We start from the raw sequence: 18,161 nt of genomic DNA on the forward strand, positions 1-18,161 counted from the left end.
CAACTCGCAAAACCACCGCGGACGACGGGGAGCTGACGGGATCTTTTATACTGCATACATCCAGGCACGCTTGAAAGATGATCATAATAATAAATTAATGATTGGAGAGGATTGATCGAGTTGATGACTATGTTAAAATGTTTGCTGGAATCTGTATTAAAATTGGAAATAAAATATGACAACAATTGAAATTATTTGATCATGGAAGGATTATATAAAAACTATTATCATCGATATAAATATGTGAACCGCCGCCCTGGGTGATGCTCCAGTATCTATGACTGGACCATCATCTGAATTCTGAACTTCGATGTTCTGATCACCTATTCAGATGCATGCTTTTGTGGAAATACCTTCGAGTTATAGGACTACGTTATTATGTGGGTCTTCTAAGCCACAAAAGGCTAAACGTAAATGAAATAAAAACTCGGGAAAATATCGAGATGAGCATACGAACGACAAATCAACCTAGGATTATTAATGCGGTCAACAATATTGAGCATGGTGAGTTCGATATCAAGATTTATTGCAAACAGCGCAAGCTAATATTGACTAGTTTATTTATTTGAAATTCATCATATCATAAATAAATTGCGATTTCGAATTTGATGAATTTTAAACGTACATTTATAATATTGTTTAAATAATTGCAGACCGATATAGGCCTACGTATTTGACAGGTCACTTCCCCAGGATCACTCCTAAATCTGCATTTTTGTTTTAATATATTTTTCTCATGCTACATTTTTTGTCATCTTCGCTCGGTCATTTCTAAAAACAAATGGTCCATTTTTTAACCACATGGTTTAACCTACAATTTTTTTTAAGTAAGTTAATTATTACTAGTTTTAATACACGCATGGAAAAATTAAGCAAACAGAAGAAACTTATATTCACGGTTCATTTATTATTTTTAATGCTGGGGTAACCGACTCCACGGCAGAAATACAAATACTATGCCCATGGAAAAAAGAGATATTTTCTTCCATGCTATGCCTAAATTGGAACAAACAGTGTAGTGGAGCTTCGGCGATCATGATCAACAACAAAATCGATTTTATAGCACGCACTTGAGCTGGCTCGGAAGTGGTTCCTATCGATCGATTGTAGGAGTTGTGTTTGGCTGATACCGTGGCTTTCTAGTGCTGACATGCTACCAAGCTGATGTTTTGCAAAACGCAGCGGTTTTGCACCCAAAATAAATTGGGTGCCATCCTAACTCATGACGTAAGATTGGGTAAAACAGCTTTGTATACCGCCTCTAAATTGAAGTGGGTCGTCCTAACACTGCCTAATAATGCCTAAAAACATAAAAGATTGCAGAGATAATTCCTCATTGTTGTGGGGGATTTAAGTTACGTCGATTTTTCCTTGTTAGGTCGATTATGGTTTGTAGTGATATATCACATTATAACTGGCCTTCAAGTGATTCCAAGTAACCTGCAGCTGTAAATGTTGAATACATAAGTAACCAGGTATTATCCTGAGGCCGTAGCTTCTGACATCGCATCTGGTTCTTTTTCCGGTAGTTTAGGTTGATTGCGGCTGGAGAGTGAGCTGTTTGTCTTTTCTAGGATTTCATGGATGTCCAAGGCTTCTCCTGTATCAAAGGGAAAAGGAACGATATGGTTTGGATTCACCACTTGTTTTTTTAATGCTTCAAACTGACACTTCGATATTTAAAATATAACATGTGATTGACTTATGCGACTGTCTTGTGTTTATGACAGAGTTTTGTGAACCAACCCCTGGTCTCAGCAGTAACTGTGCATCAAAGAAATCCTACCTTGCACAGGAGCATAATCCTACTCTCCATGCACAGCCTTTGTTAAAATGTATTGGCTTCAGTTGTAAATACATACTACCTTATATTGATTCAAACTATATCTTGTTTAACTGGGCCTGATCAATGTGCGCAAGTTCTCGACTAACCTTGTGGAATTCCATAGCCTCGTTCCAAACCATGTGGATTTGACGGGGTTTGACAATCCATTGTTACTTCCTTGCGTAGCACTGTGTCAATGTCAACAGCACTGAAGAAAGCTACAGACTGTAAAAATGACATGAAGGGTAGAGGAAAACTAGTGTCAAAGAACTGCTAGCATTATAAATTGATCAAGCTTATGAACATTTACACTATAACAATTCATACATTATCTCACTTTTAATTCATATATTTAACAATTACCATGGACCTTCAAGCTAACAAAGATTCAAAATTACATAAACTTTACTGTGTAGGATAGCAATTATTGTATATCCATTACTGTACAAACATTAGAATTGATAGTAAGTTTACAAAACCTTTCAGCCCTAAAACCTTGCAGTGTTTTGTGTTTAACACAAAATATTGTCTTGCAGAGACGCAACCACTCAGTTTCACTCAAAAACCTGAAACTGGTGAGAAAAACCTGAAAAAGCAGGTGGATGCAGGCCAAAAAGCCCCAAAGTGGGCTGAAAGGAAAAACAAATTAAAAATGCCAAAGATATATAGATGACAAAAAGTGCATAAAAGCCCATTCTTCATATGAGCACAAGATACAAATGCTGATGTTTTAAGGCCTAAAATATATGTGCGTAAAAGTTAAGTGACTTTATTAAACAAAATGGAAGGCCTGTTATGCATGACACATATATTTGGACTATTCCAGTTGAAATCCATGCACCCCCGGTGTACTACATGACCTTAATCTTCCAGACAGGGAGTATCAATCTCAAATAGGGCTACCTGAATGGGTGAGTCCATTTGAAATCTACACCCCTTGTGTGGGAGATAAAGCTGGTGTCTTGGATGTATGTGTAAGGATTTCAACTAGAACAGCCCATTTACTTTCAGTAACCCACACATACCTGTGGCAAATCGTCCATCTTCATTTTGTATGCAAACATAGATCTAGTCAACAGGTTGGTTATCTGTAATGCCAGTGCAGCACGGTAGCGATCATTGCTCTTGACCAGATAACGCACTTCATCATGGATGCTGATACAGAATCGTCCTTCTATACCGTACTCATCAAACAGCCAACGCATACACACAAGCATGAGATGAAGGTAGTCCACTGCCGAGCTCTGCACCACCCAGTTGATGCGACTATTCATGAACTGAAATGGGATAGTTAAATGGATTTGTGCTGAAAACTAAAGGTCCATACATACAGAATTCTTTAAATTTGCAAACGCTCAAAATGAAAAACTACTTCTTAACAGAGAGACAACATAGAAATTTGGATGTTTAAGTTCAAATATTTTAGGTAAATAATTTACCCATTCTGAACTCAACATTTTGATCTGCTGAAATTTCTGGAATTTGACATGAATTCAGATGATCAAACTGAAGATGTGTTTTTAAGAACCTACTGCCAGAATCGCTAATATCAATAGAAGACCCAAAAGCCTTCAAAAGCCAGCTGAAACACCACTTCATCTAGAACACTTTAAATAGCACACACACACGTTCCGGTCTTTCCCCACTAGGGGTGTTGAACTGTATTGTCCAAATCCAGATCCCCCCAATTTTCACCCCAAAATGGAAATGTTTAGAATCTAACTTTGAAACACAATTGAGTGCAAACTGCATGTTTCTGACTTGATCAAGAAAAATGAGCTGAAAGAGGGTTGACGATTTTTGTATATCATTGTTTTTAAAATGGACCTGTAAGTAATTTTGATGCAATTGGACCATTATATTGCTACACAATCAGCAAGACTGTAAAAAGGAAAAATTTCAATTGGTTTTGCTTGTGGATCGACACGTACTGCTTGTCGTAACACATTTGCTGTTGAATCTTAAGAATTACAATGTTGTTTATATTATGACTATAGTTTTCAAATTATTAATGTTTGATAAATGCTAAGAAATGGAAATGGTTTGAGTATGTGTGGTTCTGGTTCTATACAGTTCAACATCACAAAAATGAACCAGATGGGTGTGTGTTTATGTAATTTCTGTCATTGCATTGTATTTGATACACCCATCATTATTTGTTTGTTTAAAGTGAATGTTTTAATTCTCCCGTGGTATGTCCTTTGCATTGAGCGTATACAAGCGTGAACGCAAAAGTGATAAACAATCATGTTGTTGACGCTGATTTGCTGATAGGCTTGACCCATTGGGGCGTCAACCTCGCCTCTTCTACACGATCGATAATCACCAGCGCGCACATGGACTGCATTAAAAACATTTACTTTACATAACTTACATCTTCACCAACAGACTGTGGTTCCAAAGCTCTGCTGATGCAGCAATCTAAGACTGGGGTCTTTGGTGACGGACTGTTAGCAATCTTCTCCAATGCATTAAACATGGAGGACTCTCTGTAATCAAAGGAGAGGTGGCAAAATACAATGCTTTATTTCTAAGATAAAATGTAAATGTAACATATGTAACACGATCTGGACCATGGGGGCCAAAGGCGGCAAACTTGAAATTGAGATAACGGCAAAAATATGGAGTAAAAAACAATAAAATACATAAGAAAATAGACATCACAAAACTTCAGAACTTCAGAATTTCCGTCTGGGGTTAACCAAGTATGCTAGACTTTTGGTGTTTTCAGAAAATGAAAGCCTAATGCTTGTGTAAGGTAATAATTATATTAACTCAATTTTCCAAAATGCCTCCTTTGGCCCCCATGGACCAGATCATGTCACATATACAAAATCTAAATACAAGTGCAGAAAGAGTTCTCAAAATAGCAAGCTAATTTAACAAAATTCTCATGTAAGAATGAAAATGTTTCCAAATTCCACTTCCACAATATGAAAGTGTTTTTGTAATTTTTATCATTTTCAGCTCCACCTCATTAAGTTCACAGTATCTTTGGACGTAGTGTAATAGGTATTTGCATTTTACTCTTTAAAATCTTTCTACCAGGGCTATTATAGTACTCCCCTCCAGTGAACATACCATATTTCCTTGAATGGTCTTTTTTCAACCAAGATGTTTAAAAAATGCTGACATTTCAATCTTGTGTAGTAAGCTTACCAAGGTGCACACATGGTTCCTGATGATATTGGTAATTGGCGAAAATCTGGTCGCAAACCCAAAAGTGAACCGAAAGTCATTGTTCCTAAGTTCAAAAGTTTGTCATTTCAGCATGAGTTTTAAGTTTACCTAATGATTTTAACGGGAATTATCGTTCTAAAAATGACCTCTAATTATAACAGCCCCCCTTTTGGAAAATGTAACACCCCTTGGGGCATCTATTCGAGTAAATACGGTATGCCTAATCCTACCCAGGACAATATTCATCAGGTATGACTGATATTGAACAGAAAATAACTGCTACGATTATACCCCAATCAACCAAATGACAAAAGTTAAACATATTTTCAAAATAATTCTTGTTTCCTGATGGGACAGAGATAAAAAGCTACTAATACACATGCATAAGCTTAAGACTGCTGGTGAGTAGTAATGAATGTTTTACCCAATTGTTAACAACCAGCCATGTCCTGAAAAACATGGAATTTTTTTTGAATTTTCTTTAGAATTTCCTGAAATTGGGAAATTTCCTGAAAAGTGGCATCTGTGACATGTGTAATTGTTTACTTACGTTCCCCCTACCCAATGCTGGACATCGGTAATCGATTCACCAATCTCCCCTTTTTTCCTGACAACAACACAAAAAGAAAACAATTTTAGATGAAAACTTAATTAAGGCGAACTTTAGAAAAAAACAACATGTAAATATAAGATGCACATTGCAATTTTTGGGTGACTTTATCCCTTATTTCCAGCCTACTTATAGGTTATAATGACCTCATTTGGAAATACAGAGTAATCACCCTTTAGTAGCATCAAGTACGCAGACTTTCAACAATTCATATTTTATATTTTTGTGGGGGGTGGACGTGTGTGTGTTTTTTTTAATGAATTCTGAGGATGTCCTTTTGAGCTCGCTGCACTTGAGCTTGTGTGTACGCAGGTGCTCGGGATCATTTCGGCTGATGGAGTTTATGTCATCACTGGAATATGCTATGAGGGAAGCGGGGACGGTTGGGTGCCCTTAAAACCGGTTTAACCCACCAGAGTCTGGTCCTAAGTCTAGATACCTCAGAGAATTGATTGATGCCTACCCAAGACAAGAAGATATGCAGTTCAAGAAATACTTCCCAAGACACCTTCAAAGAGGCATTAAAATGGAGTGCTCTTCTGTATAAGGGTGAAATAAGGCTCCGAAGTTGACTGCGCTGGTGCTCTACCGATGAATTACTTCTCTCACAGGAAAGGAAAGGCCCCTGTGTTTGGACATAACAAATCTATTTTTCTTTCCTGAATTACCATTTACTTGCTCGCTTTGTATTTTGGTAATTCAAATAAATATTGTTATAGTACATTTTCTTCAATTCTAATAAGTCTAAAAATCTTAATTTCTCCACACACAAAAAGTCTTGAGTTCATAACCTCTAATTATCCTGGGGTATTTTTTATTTTGAAAGACATTTTAAACATTGTTTGTATTTTTGGAGTTACCGTTTATGTAAGCAATTTCACCGAATAAGGTGCATGAATCACATAAAATACTATTATCATAATAAAAAAGGGTAATTTTCTTCGTCTTTTTGACAATGTTCAATTGATTCAATGCTTACAGACGCAGACCCCTGCCATCACCCCAAATGAAAATGGAACCACTTATAAAATAAGTTGGCAATGGTAATTTGGCCGGGGTTGGGAGAGGGGGGACTCAAGTTTGGTTTGGGTAGGGGTGTGCCGCTGTGAATTCGAAAGTGGATCCATCAATATACCATTTTTCAAGAAATTTGGACCCATTGATGTACAAAAATTCAAAAATGTTGGCGAAATTTTAACACAAATTGTCTTAATTTTTACACATTTTGGCGAAATGTCATTAACTTTGACTACAGTGAGGCAAAATTGGGCTATTTCCGAACAAATTGAGAAAATAAATGCACAATATCAGGCGTTTCTTTATTCAAGTCATGCAATATTTGATCGCGTACGTTTTCAAGATTTTGTACGCGTTGGACTTTTGACTACGGGATTTGAAGGGGTCCATAAAGTATGTGAACATGTAAATACGTGTGATTTGTGTGTTAAAGTAAACCCTGTCCATAATTCATCCATAAGATAAACAAGTTAGTCAAAAGCTGGAAGTAAATTAAATACCATCTAATGACACTTACTTTGATACTTTCTTCAATTTTTTCAAACCATCAGCAGAGACCCAAGAATCAGAACCAGCATCATCATCTTCTTCTCTGCCATTGCTTGTATTCCCATTAATGAGATTCTTTCCTTCCCCAGTTAATCTAAACCTGGAAAATAACATAACAAGAAAACAGAACAAAATAATAATAAGTGCCAAATATTGGGGCTGAAGACATCCAAGAGAACACTGGATGAAAGCTTCCTCTCGGTAAGCAATTTCAAGTTTGTGAGAAATAAGAAAAGTTAAACATAATAATAAGTATTTCAACACATTTTTAATAATCAAATTGTGGAATGGACAGACATGGCAATATCCTCAAGAAATATTGATAAGTAGGTTTGAAAAAATATCAATTTTGTATCAAGATAGCAACATTTCCCACTATAGACAAATCCATTTTCATGCATTCCTACACCTCAATGGCAGCCATACCTGGGTCCCCCCTTAGGTCTATTCCACCTAAAATGTGTAATGATGTGGCCTTGGCGGGGATATTTAACTGCATTCCATCATCCATGTTACACATAGACAAAAGAATGATGAAAGTTTACAACACAATACAATTCAACATCGATTTTTAAGTGGATTTAATCCACCCAATTGGGCAGTAACAACACCAGTTTGGTGCAGACGGGACCCATTAATGGCCAACTGAATTCTGACCATCACTTGGCTTGTTGGATTCGTCTATATGTTATGTGCATGCACTTTCTTATTTGGAAAAAAAAAAAATTCCCTCCAAATGTCCAAAATTCTCAGCAAGGACTTCATTGGGTTCCCTATTCTTTTCCTGTCTTGGTTAATAAATGTCAAACAAATCAAGTAATCGATCAATTCATTTTATAGCACCTTAAACTTTTTCACATCATTTTACAACTATTTAGACAGAGCACTGCCAAAATTTGACTTGTTACCCTTAAGTTCGTATTTAAATTTTTTTTATTTATTTCAGATTTTTCTCAAAAAATAACTACACACTGGTAACAAGGTTATGTATATATAGGGGCAAGGAATCCAATTACTTCACTGAAATTTCAGTGATTCAAAACAAGTGGTTCATTATATATGTTAAGAAATGAGGTACATTCTAGCGGTACCTCTTTTCCTATATATCATAAATAACATACCACTTGTCTTGAGTCACTGAAATTCCAGTGTAGTAACTGGATTCCTTGCCCCTATAATATACATAACTTTTGTTACCAGTGTGTTATTATTTTTGATAAAAAGCAAAAATATCTACAAATTTATCAAGAGGTGTAGTACCACTTTAAAGAATAGTTATCTTACACTCTGGTTCCTTTGGTACTCTTCATCATTTTCTGGGCCTTGCTCACGCATTGATCATAAGACATTTGATAGTTGAACTGCTTCAGAAGTCTTGTGGCAAACCTTTCTCCTGCTCCATAGATACGTGCATAATTAATCACCTACAAAAATAAAAATAAATAAGAGATAACAGGATAGATTATCATTAACAAAATACCCAGGGAGCAAACCCCCATATTTTGATGCAAACTGACTTGGCAAGATATAAAAACGTGTCCTATATAGATGGATTCTATGGACTATACACCACATCCCTAGGGTGGACACGTTTTGAAATCAGCTGCACAGGGGTGTTATGGGGGTCAAAGTTTGCCCCCAGAAACCCATTTTGCAGCGTAATACTTAATATAATACACTAAATGTGACAAAATCACTTTTATTTTACACAAAGATGATTAAATTAATGCTTAAAATTATGCCATTCATTTGATTGGACTGGGCCACCATTATAGTGTGGTGGTGGTGGTGGGGGGGGGTTTGGGGTGGATAATGGGGGGTTATCAGATGAAGTAGAGCTAAGCATATATGATGTGTGGTATATATCATATTTCGTTAAATTTTGCAGTCAATACACTACTCTGATGTGCTGTTTCACATTCTTTCCATGGTTCTTAATAGATAACAAGTAGCTAGATCCTCTTAATCTTTACGATTTAGGTTCCTGTAGACCCACTCCTACTTATAGAATTGACCACCTTTCTATCATGAATATCCTCTGCCTAGTAACAGAGACCCGACTTATCAAAACCAGTCCTTGACCCAGCTATAGCCAATATAGAGCCTAATATAGTAATGCAGCATCAAATCTGCATCTCTCATATTGCTCACCTCTCTCTCTGACCACAAGCAAGCGCATGGACCTTGAGTTTGAACCCTTACTCAGTCCTTAGTACGGTACCCCTAACACACCCCGGGACTATCCAAACTCCATACTCCTAATCATATTCATAATCATCTTCGTCAAGCCAATGCCTTACGTGTTTTGATATCATGTTCTGTGCTAGCCGTCCATGCTCCGAGATATCTGAAGTCTCCTAATCATCTTCAGTACCTGTAAACCGATATCCGGTTCCCCTTACCCAATGCCCACGGTACCCCTTACCCTGTTCCTGGTATCCAATTCTGGGACCCCTAACTCCATCCCCAACTCCTTACCCTATTCCCGGGACCTCTTACACCAACTATTGAACTTTAACTCCATTTTAGGAATCCCTAATTCCGTCCCCGATACCCATGACCCGTCCCTAGGACCCTAACCCCATCTTCATTACTTGTAACACCACACCTGTTTCCCCTTATCCAATGTCAGTACCCTTACACCATTCCTAGTACCCCTGTACCCCTTACACTATATATCTGGCAGACCAACTCCATTCCTGAAACCCCTAACTACTTCCACGAGACCCATGACATGTCCCTGGGACCCTAAGCCCATCTTTGGCAGCTGGGTAACCGTCCCTGGTATCATAACCCCAACTTCAATACATGTAAACACATATCCGGTTCCCCTTTCCCAATGCCCGATACCCCTTACCCCATTCCTGGTACCCATTACACCAACCCTGGGACCCCTAACTCCATCCCTGTACCCTTGCCCTATATATTCCTGGGACCTATAACACCAACTATGGGACCTTTACCTCCATTCTTGGAACCCCCAACTACGTCCCCGAGACCCATGGCACGTCCCTGGGACCCTAAGCCCATCTTCGGTACCTGTAACCCCAACCGTTTTCCTTACCAAATGCCCGTACCCTTACCCCGACCATGGGAGCAATAACTCCATTCTCAGTACCCCTGACCCTCTCCACGGACCTTTAACACGATTGTGACCTCTAACCTTATTCCTGAACCCTTAACTGCCGGGTCCCCCAACCCTGTCCCTGGTACCCAAAATCCCATGGCTGGTCATCCCTGAAACCCCTTAACCCCTTCAAGTCATAACCTGTTGTACCCTTTGCCCTGTCCAGTGTCCCCTATAGCCCCTTCTCCGTACCCCTAAACATGCCTTTCGATTCCCAACTCCATCCTCAGTACACCTAACTCTGTCCCGGTACCCATTACCCAAACCCTGGAACCTCTGACTCCATCCTAAGTACCCCTAACCTTATCCCTGGGTCCCCTAACACTGACTATGGGACTCTCCCTGACCCCATTCCTGGCACCCCTAACTCCGTCCACTGAACCCCTAACCCTGGTACTCCAAACCCCATTGCTGATACCCATAATCCCATCCCTGGATCCCTTAACCCCTTAATATTTGCCTGGACCCATAAACTGTTGTCCCCGTGACCCTCATTACCCTTTACCCTGTCTTTGGTACACCTGACCCCTTTCCTGGTACTCCTAAAACATCCTTGGACTTTATCAGTGGACGAGACATTACCAGCTACCCTTTCTTCATCGGAAAGCCTACATGGTTAGAGAAAAGCAAGACTGTTCCACTGGATCATCTTGCTAGTTTTGCAGAGGCTGACCACAACCTGACAGATGACGACACTGACCAGGCGCGGCAGTTGTTCTTTTCAGTCTACTCTTCTAGCAATGACATCGCTCAGTGTAATAGCTCTGGGCTCACAAATTTCTGAAGAGTGATACTACTATTTAAAGAGATTACCGCCAACTGAGGATGCATCTGGAGAGAGCAGCATATGCATGCATCATAGACAAAACAGCACACATCGCTATCCTTCCTCCCAGATCCCAAGGAATGCGGATGGACTTTAGAGGGGGACATCGTAGTTCCACAAGCAATGAGAAATCCACCATGGCCACCAAATGTGTCAAAAGGAACCCACTGCTCCTGCAGCAAAGGGTACCAAAGAAACTGCATCCAGACGCTACAATACTGGCTGTATCTGCAGAGGACATCCTGATACCTGTAGTCGAGCAAAGCTGCAAGAAGACTCGGAAAGGGAACTGGCAGGTGAATTGGAGTCAAGTGATGAAAAAGAAAGTGGATCTGAAGAAGACATCCAAAGGGTATTAGAGGTACCATTGCAGAAAACAGTTCCTATAAGAATGAAACATTCCACTGAAATAGCTAGCATTTTCACTAGTAGTATTCTAGATAGGGACAGTAATACAGTATACAATATATAGCCTCATTAACCAAGCATTCGTCACTATAGTATAGGCCTACATGTACACCTTAAATTAAGTGTAACTCTTTGCAGGATGATAAATTGACAAAACCAACACCACCTCCAGTGTTTGAAATTAAATTTCCTTTCATTTGACACCAAACACAATATACTTTGAGCAAAATTTACTAAAATGGACCCCCCACACACGTGACCCCCCCGTTGTAGGCCCCGTGCAGAAGATTTTTGTACGTGTCCACCCTAGGGGTGTTTATTTGACCCCACTAAACTGTTTGACACCCATGAGGTTTTTATATCTTCCCGATGCAGGTGGACCATCTCTGCTCCCTGGGTAAAAGGTGTTAGGCATATCACTTGGGTATGCCAATACCGCAGAATTCCATCTGCAAGCATATATGCCTCTAAATGAGTGGGTTTTTTACTAAAGAGATGAAAGGCAGACACAAAAACATTACAATTGATTGGGCTTACAATAATGATGTTTGTACAGCTGCCTGTATCAGTAACAATATTGTAGATGCTCCATGTTACAGTAACAAAACTGTGCTGTCTACCTTGCCTTGCACTGAACAGATAGCTTTCAATCAATCATTGTTTTTATTGAAATCATAACAACACTAGATAATTCAAATTGAAGGAGGTATTTTTTACCCTTATGTGGCAGTGACATCAGTGTGTATTTCATTGGGCGCAGGTTCAAATCGTTAGCGTTCACTCAAAGTGTGGCATATACACATACACGTTATAGGATGCCACATATATGCTTGCATGAAACAGCTGCCTCACCGCATTAATGTCACTGCCACATCAGGGTGAAAAATGGTATAGTGGGGAAGGCAAGGCTAAGAATTTGAGTATCCTACATGTACCAAACATTTCAAAAAAGAACATTTAAAATAGGTGCTTTCACATAATATACTTGTTTCTACCAGTAATTCAAGAGATCCAAATATCTTAACCACACCCATCTGAACTTTGACAAGCAGGCTATGTAATAAATGCCTGCACAGATTTTGAGGCCCAATATGGCCCTGACTTGAAGAGCCCCTTGAATTTGCCAAATACGTTGTAGCATTTTTATCCATCACAAAATAGCAGTGGGAGTATTTATATGCATTTACAATGTATAGCAATAATGCATTTTGGTGATGTGTATAAAATTATGTTGTTCACCTTGGCATGATTTCTGCTGATGTCTGCATTTCGTGCAGTCACACTATGTAGATCCGTCTCATCACTCTTCTTACCAGCTAGATTCATCCACCCAAACGCTGTACAGCCTGTCACATGACAAAAAAAGTTTTCCAACTATTAAAGCTGTTCTGAAGACAAGTTTGTTAGCAATTGAGTGACAAAGTGTATTTCCTGGACCACATAATCAATGCAATGACAATGGGATATTTTTTGGAAATTTCCCTGGAATTTTTTACTTTTACTGTTTTGACCAAAACTATTAGTTTAATCCATATCATTACCTCCCTCCCTCCCCCACTAAAATTGAGTAATAATAGTAATAATGAAGATATGAATAAAAATGCTAAAATATATAGCTGGAATTGCCAAATTCAGCAAAATACTTTGCACAGCTACAATATTGATGATATTTTCTCTGCTAGAACTCAAGCCTGCTTTTAGTTTCTCACTGATATATTGCTTTTCATGTTTGTTCGGTGGTGATAAATGAAAAAAAAATGAAAAAGAATCCAATTCTGACTACAAAGAACCAGAAATAAGTGGATTCATATCACCGTACTCATATCAAACCTCCTCATCTTACAGCAAATGCTGAATTGCATGAAAATTACAAAGTAAAACATTATAACATTAAAATGATACAAAATCAAACAACAAATGTTGATTCAATTGCTGATGGATGATATATTATTTAAAAACATAAATGACACAATATGGCAAATGAGTCGTTAGTGACAAAAATTGATTTTAAGTCTAAGAAAGTATACAAAATTGTTATGTGCTTCTTTATTTTCTGCAGCATTATGATCATTATATCTAAGGAACTGCATGTCTCACTTCAATTGGGATTTCCAGCATGTTAGCCAAAACCTTTTGCTCAACAGACAACCTGTATTGCTTGATCAAAACACATTATAAAGCCATCCTACCATGAAATCCAGCAAAGTATGCATCCCCTATAAGTGCTGCTATCCATAGCTCTTGTGAATCTACATCAGCTCCAACAAAGTGATAACCTGGTGGTGTCTGCACCATGGCCTTCAACTCGCTTCCAACTCTATGTGGCTGGGAAAAATAATCAAGATATAAATTAATTAGAATAATAACCATACCCTAATTCAATAACAAACAATTACAAACTCAATCTTGTGAAGGGACCTGGACCTGGCCTGTAGCATGGAGGTGCAGTGGGGGTGATGCACTCCCCCCATAAATCTGCAAAAGGTATGCTTTGCCTGTAAAAAATAGCAAAATTGGGCCAAAAATGTCAATTGTAGAGAGAAAAAAATCTGGTTACAGGCCTGGACACTTAATATATGTGCAAAGTGGTAAATAATGTCATGTTTTCATAGTTGAAGATTTTTTGCTTCCTCCCTCCTCCCCATCCAAGCAAAGTTGTGGTAAGGGTATTCACATAGTACAATCATCTGCCACTCCATTCAGCACTTTTAAGTGTTAAAACATTATTACAGGCGTGTAGATATGTGTAAAATGCAATGTCCCAACATTTTCACACATAATTGAGGTTTTTTTTAAAACTGTACTCACATTTTTGTGTGGATCACAGTGGCCCAAATCATATCATTAACTATTTGGGGGATATGCAGAGATAGTACATCAAATGTATTTTACTTATTGATCACACATCCCCTTATATTCAATGCTGGTGGAAGCAACAGTGGTATACATTTGAAACAAATGAAAATAAATAACATAGAATAAGTTTGGGTCCATGGTGACAAGATGCCAAAGCATTACTGGCAGTCAGACATGTTTTTTTCTATACCAGGCCTAGTCATGGTCCATGGCGCCTTAAAATCTCTCCCAATCATCGTATGAAAGTTACTTACCAAAGCACTACTGGCAGTCAGCTATTTTAATTATATACCAGGCCTAGTCATGGTTCCTGATACTGCAAAGCCATACAGTAACATTTGCTGAAGAGGACCCCTCAAGTTTTGTCAAAATTCTGATTTTTATATGATTGTAATGTACTTTAATAAACATACCCTGCATAAAAATCAAGGCTTCATGTGCTGTATTTGTGACAAAATGCAATACTTTTAAATCAAATGATGTGTCTTGTTGTTTTATTCATAAAATCAAAATATTAGTCAAACGCATGCACAATGCTGATAACACTCTCCGTACATGGCATAAAGGATGATCATAACACTTCAACAGGACCGACCTCAGTCACAACCGACAGAGTGACACACACTGGCGAAATTGATGTTGGAATTAAAATGCGATTTTCTTTACAGTTCTTTTCCGTTGTTCAGCTCAAAATTAAACAAGGATATATTTGACATTTGTCATAATTTGTGGAATTGGTCAAAATTAATTTGTGGAATTAGTCAAAATTATAAGGGGATATATTTGACATTTGTTATAATTTGTGGAATAGAAATACAAAAAAAAAGTGCAGTGATTTATAGTGCGCTACGCACAGGCACAACGCCTAGACGTTGATCCACAAGTCAGCACACTTTACAGGTTGTCGCTGACCACTACAGCCCCACATCATTCCATAAACCATAAACAACAATTCTGGGACTTTGCTGCTTCAAGAGCGCACACCCTAGACATTCCACAAATAACCTTCGCAACCAGGATCATCTCCCCGAGTTTCGTACGGGTTACAATGAGACAAATTAGCAGTAAGTTCCCTGGCCAGGGGAATTTTAAGCTAACTTAATTTTTCCACGAGAGCGTACTAGGCACTGCCAGGGTTCAAACCTGCAACATCTTGCACCATAGTCAAACGCCTTATCGATTGAGCTAACTTGACTGCTACAAGTCTATTTCTATGGAAATTTTACAACATGGCTTTAACTCTGGGTACAATAGCACTATAAAATCTCACCACACCATAGTAAGAAAGTCACTTACCAAAGCATTACTGGCAGTCAGCCATGTTGGTTCTACACCACGCCTAGTCATTGTTCCTGATACTATAACTCTGGGTACAATAGCACCATAAAAACTGGCCTCATCATAGTTAGAATTGGTAGTCACTGCTCTGGGAAGATCTCTCTTTTCAAGATTACCTACTAGCTGTGACCTAAAGAAAGCATTAATAATAAAGTTTATTGACAGCCTAGATCGGAGCATGGCATAAGAATTTCCAATTTCTTATTTCTTGACCCAAGGACTAAGTGTAAGATTGTCACTTGATTTGTTGGGAGTGGCCTTCTTTTCTTTGTTGTTTTTGTTCAATTCTGTTTATTTCTTTACTCACTGTATAGGCTAGTTTGCTTACATAAGCTGTAAAGCTTGACTTGAGCAAGTTGCTTGAATGGTTCCCACCAGACCAACTACTTAAACAAAACAAGACCCAGTTTTAATGTATCAGTGGGAGCTGGTAGCCTAATGGATAGAGCGTCGATCTAGAGATCGGAGGGTCATGGGTTTGATTCGAATCCCATGGGGGTTGTATGCCGGTTGATATTTGTGTTTATTTGTTGTCTTGTTTAATTGTAACACTTTGGGTTGGTAAACTGTTCTTTCTTTCTTATTCATATGTGAGCATTATATGCACTTGAGGTGGGATAGGAAGGCAAACCAAATTTGGAAGAGCAAACATCAGGCTATGTAAAGGAACCCCGCTGACATTTGTCAAAGTCAACTCACATGATTCTCTTCTTTGCATTGCGCCAAAATGAAATGAGAACGTTGATTTCCAGGATCCGTTGCGCTTCAGTACCGCCCTCGGATGCAAGTGTTCCATCCTCCATTTTGTTCAGAAAATCTTGTGAAAGGGGATTGCCAACCATATTGCTTGGACCATCCTGGAAATGTCAATTAGATATTAAAATAAATACAGAATGAAAGTTTGGATTAAAGATACAAAACCAATCTGATAATTATTTAAAACAAGTTTTAATAACACACAGCCTTTGTGACAATGGCAGCATGAAATTGATCTACAATATACAAAGCAACATTCTATATATATTTAGCATTTATGTTTGCAGAGGATAATTCACTGAAACACAGTTACAGCATTTATGAACAAGTCATATGTGCAGAATTGTAGCTAAACAAAGTTTTAGTGGCGAGTGGTGTTTGGGAGGAAATTCATATATCTAGCTCAAATTTACCCAAAATGATAATTTTGTAGCTCAAATTTACCCAAAATGCTCTTTTTTTAAAAACCAAGATAGCAAAGTCAATGCTTTTTAAATTTTGAAGTCATCCAAGGGGTAAACCTCTTGTGGAAATTTTCCCTGTTACTCATTTGGCAAAACAGGGAACAGAACAAAATTTCAAATTTGAAGGTATTGTCAATTTTGCAGGGACACACATCTGCTGAACTGTTCAAAGATGTTAGTGTAAAATGAAAATACCTTCAGATTTGACATTTTGTATTGTGCTCCATGTTGCCAAATGAATAAAAGTGAAAATTTACAAAGGTTTTCCTGCCCAGCAACGCTATGCAATACATGGTTTTATTTGTACCACTCACATGATTGATCAGATAACCTTATATCTTCTAAGATTATAACTTAACAGACAGATACACACAAAAAGTCACACAAGATGTAAAAATACACACATAAGATTTTAAAAAAAGACACACAAGATGTGTATTATACTTAAGATACACATGGAAGTCACACAAGCACCCCAACACACAAGTAGGGGTGTGTTGGTGGATGGTGTACATTTTATCAATCTTCACAGCCTGATATAAATGTTTAATGGGTACACATCTTGAGCATTTGCTTTTTGCTGGTAGCTAAGTGATGAAAAGAACCTTGTCTACCTCTATTTCACAGCTAAAACATAACCTGAATAGCACTATTAGCTTCATTATTATCTTGACCATCATTATTATTGCTTGCATTTTATTCATGTTTGCATATTACAAATACCTATACTTCGATCAGCTCGTAATCGGCGGGAATTGTTAGGCTTTTACCACTACGCCGAAAAATAGACCCATGTTAAAAGTGATATAGTTGACCTGTCTGGTCTACATTTTGCGTGTTAAAGAAAGTAGACAAAGTATATGGCTTTCAATTAATAGTTTGTGATGCTTCTGACAAGATGTAACAAGGCAATTACCCAAATAAAATATTATTATATTAATCAGCGATGTTATGAGGCCCGCCGATTACAAGCAGCTGATCAAACTGTATGATGTTGCATTCCGCTTGCCCTCATCAAAATAAATACCTTGTGTGGTAACCTATGGAAATCACAATTGTCGATGCCAATATCATACGCCCTGGAACCTCTGTGCATGGTATGCACCTTTTTCTGTAAAGAATAATACGATAAGGGCATAAAAATATCACACAGATCATTCAAATGTAACTTGACAAATAAGACAAATACAAATCTAGAAGTGGAA

General features: G+C 38.1%; 1 protein-coding gene across 1 annotated transcript in view; it reads right to left on the bottom strand.

The window, feature by feature from the left end:
• Positions 1-1,462: 1,462 nt before the first annotated feature.
• LOC140159479 (DNA polymerase subunit gamma-1-like) overlaps positions 1,463-18,161 on the bottom strand; it is a 29,443-nt gene continuing 12,744 nt past the window's right edge. The window contains exons 11-22 of the mRNA XM_072182966.1: positions 17,984-18,067; positions 16,436-16,593; positions 15,695-15,866; positions 13,732-13,867; positions 12,782-12,888; positions 8,466-8,605; positions 7,150-7,281; positions 5,556-5,612; positions 4,200-4,314; positions 2,851-3,102; positions 1,933-2,050; positions 1,463-1,600 (exon numbers count right to left, since the gene is read on the bottom strand). Of these exons, the coding sequence (XP_072039067.1) occupies positions 1,479-1,600; positions 1,933-2,050; positions 2,851-3,102; positions 4,200-4,314; positions 5,556-5,612; positions 7,150-7,281; positions 8,466-8,605; positions 12,782-12,888; positions 13,732-13,867; positions 15,695-15,866; positions 16,436-16,593; positions 17,984-18,067 (1,593 nt within the window). The 3' untranslated portion in view covers positions 1,463-1,478. The remainder of the gene's footprint in view (positions 1,601-1,932; positions 2,051-2,850; positions 3,103-4,199; positions 4,315-5,555; positions 5,613-7,149; positions 7,282-8,465; positions 8,606-12,781; positions 12,889-13,731; positions 13,868-15,694; positions 15,867-16,435; positions 16,594-17,983; positions 18,068-18,161) is intronic.

The sequence above is a fragment of the Amphiura filiformis genome, chromosome 8 (genome assembly GCF_039555335.1).
Source record: "Amphiura filiformis chromosome 8, Afil_fr2py, whole genome shotgun sequence".
NCBI lineage: Eukaryota > Metazoa > Echinodermata > Ophiuroidea > Amphilepidida > Amphiuridae > Amphiura > Amphiura filiformis.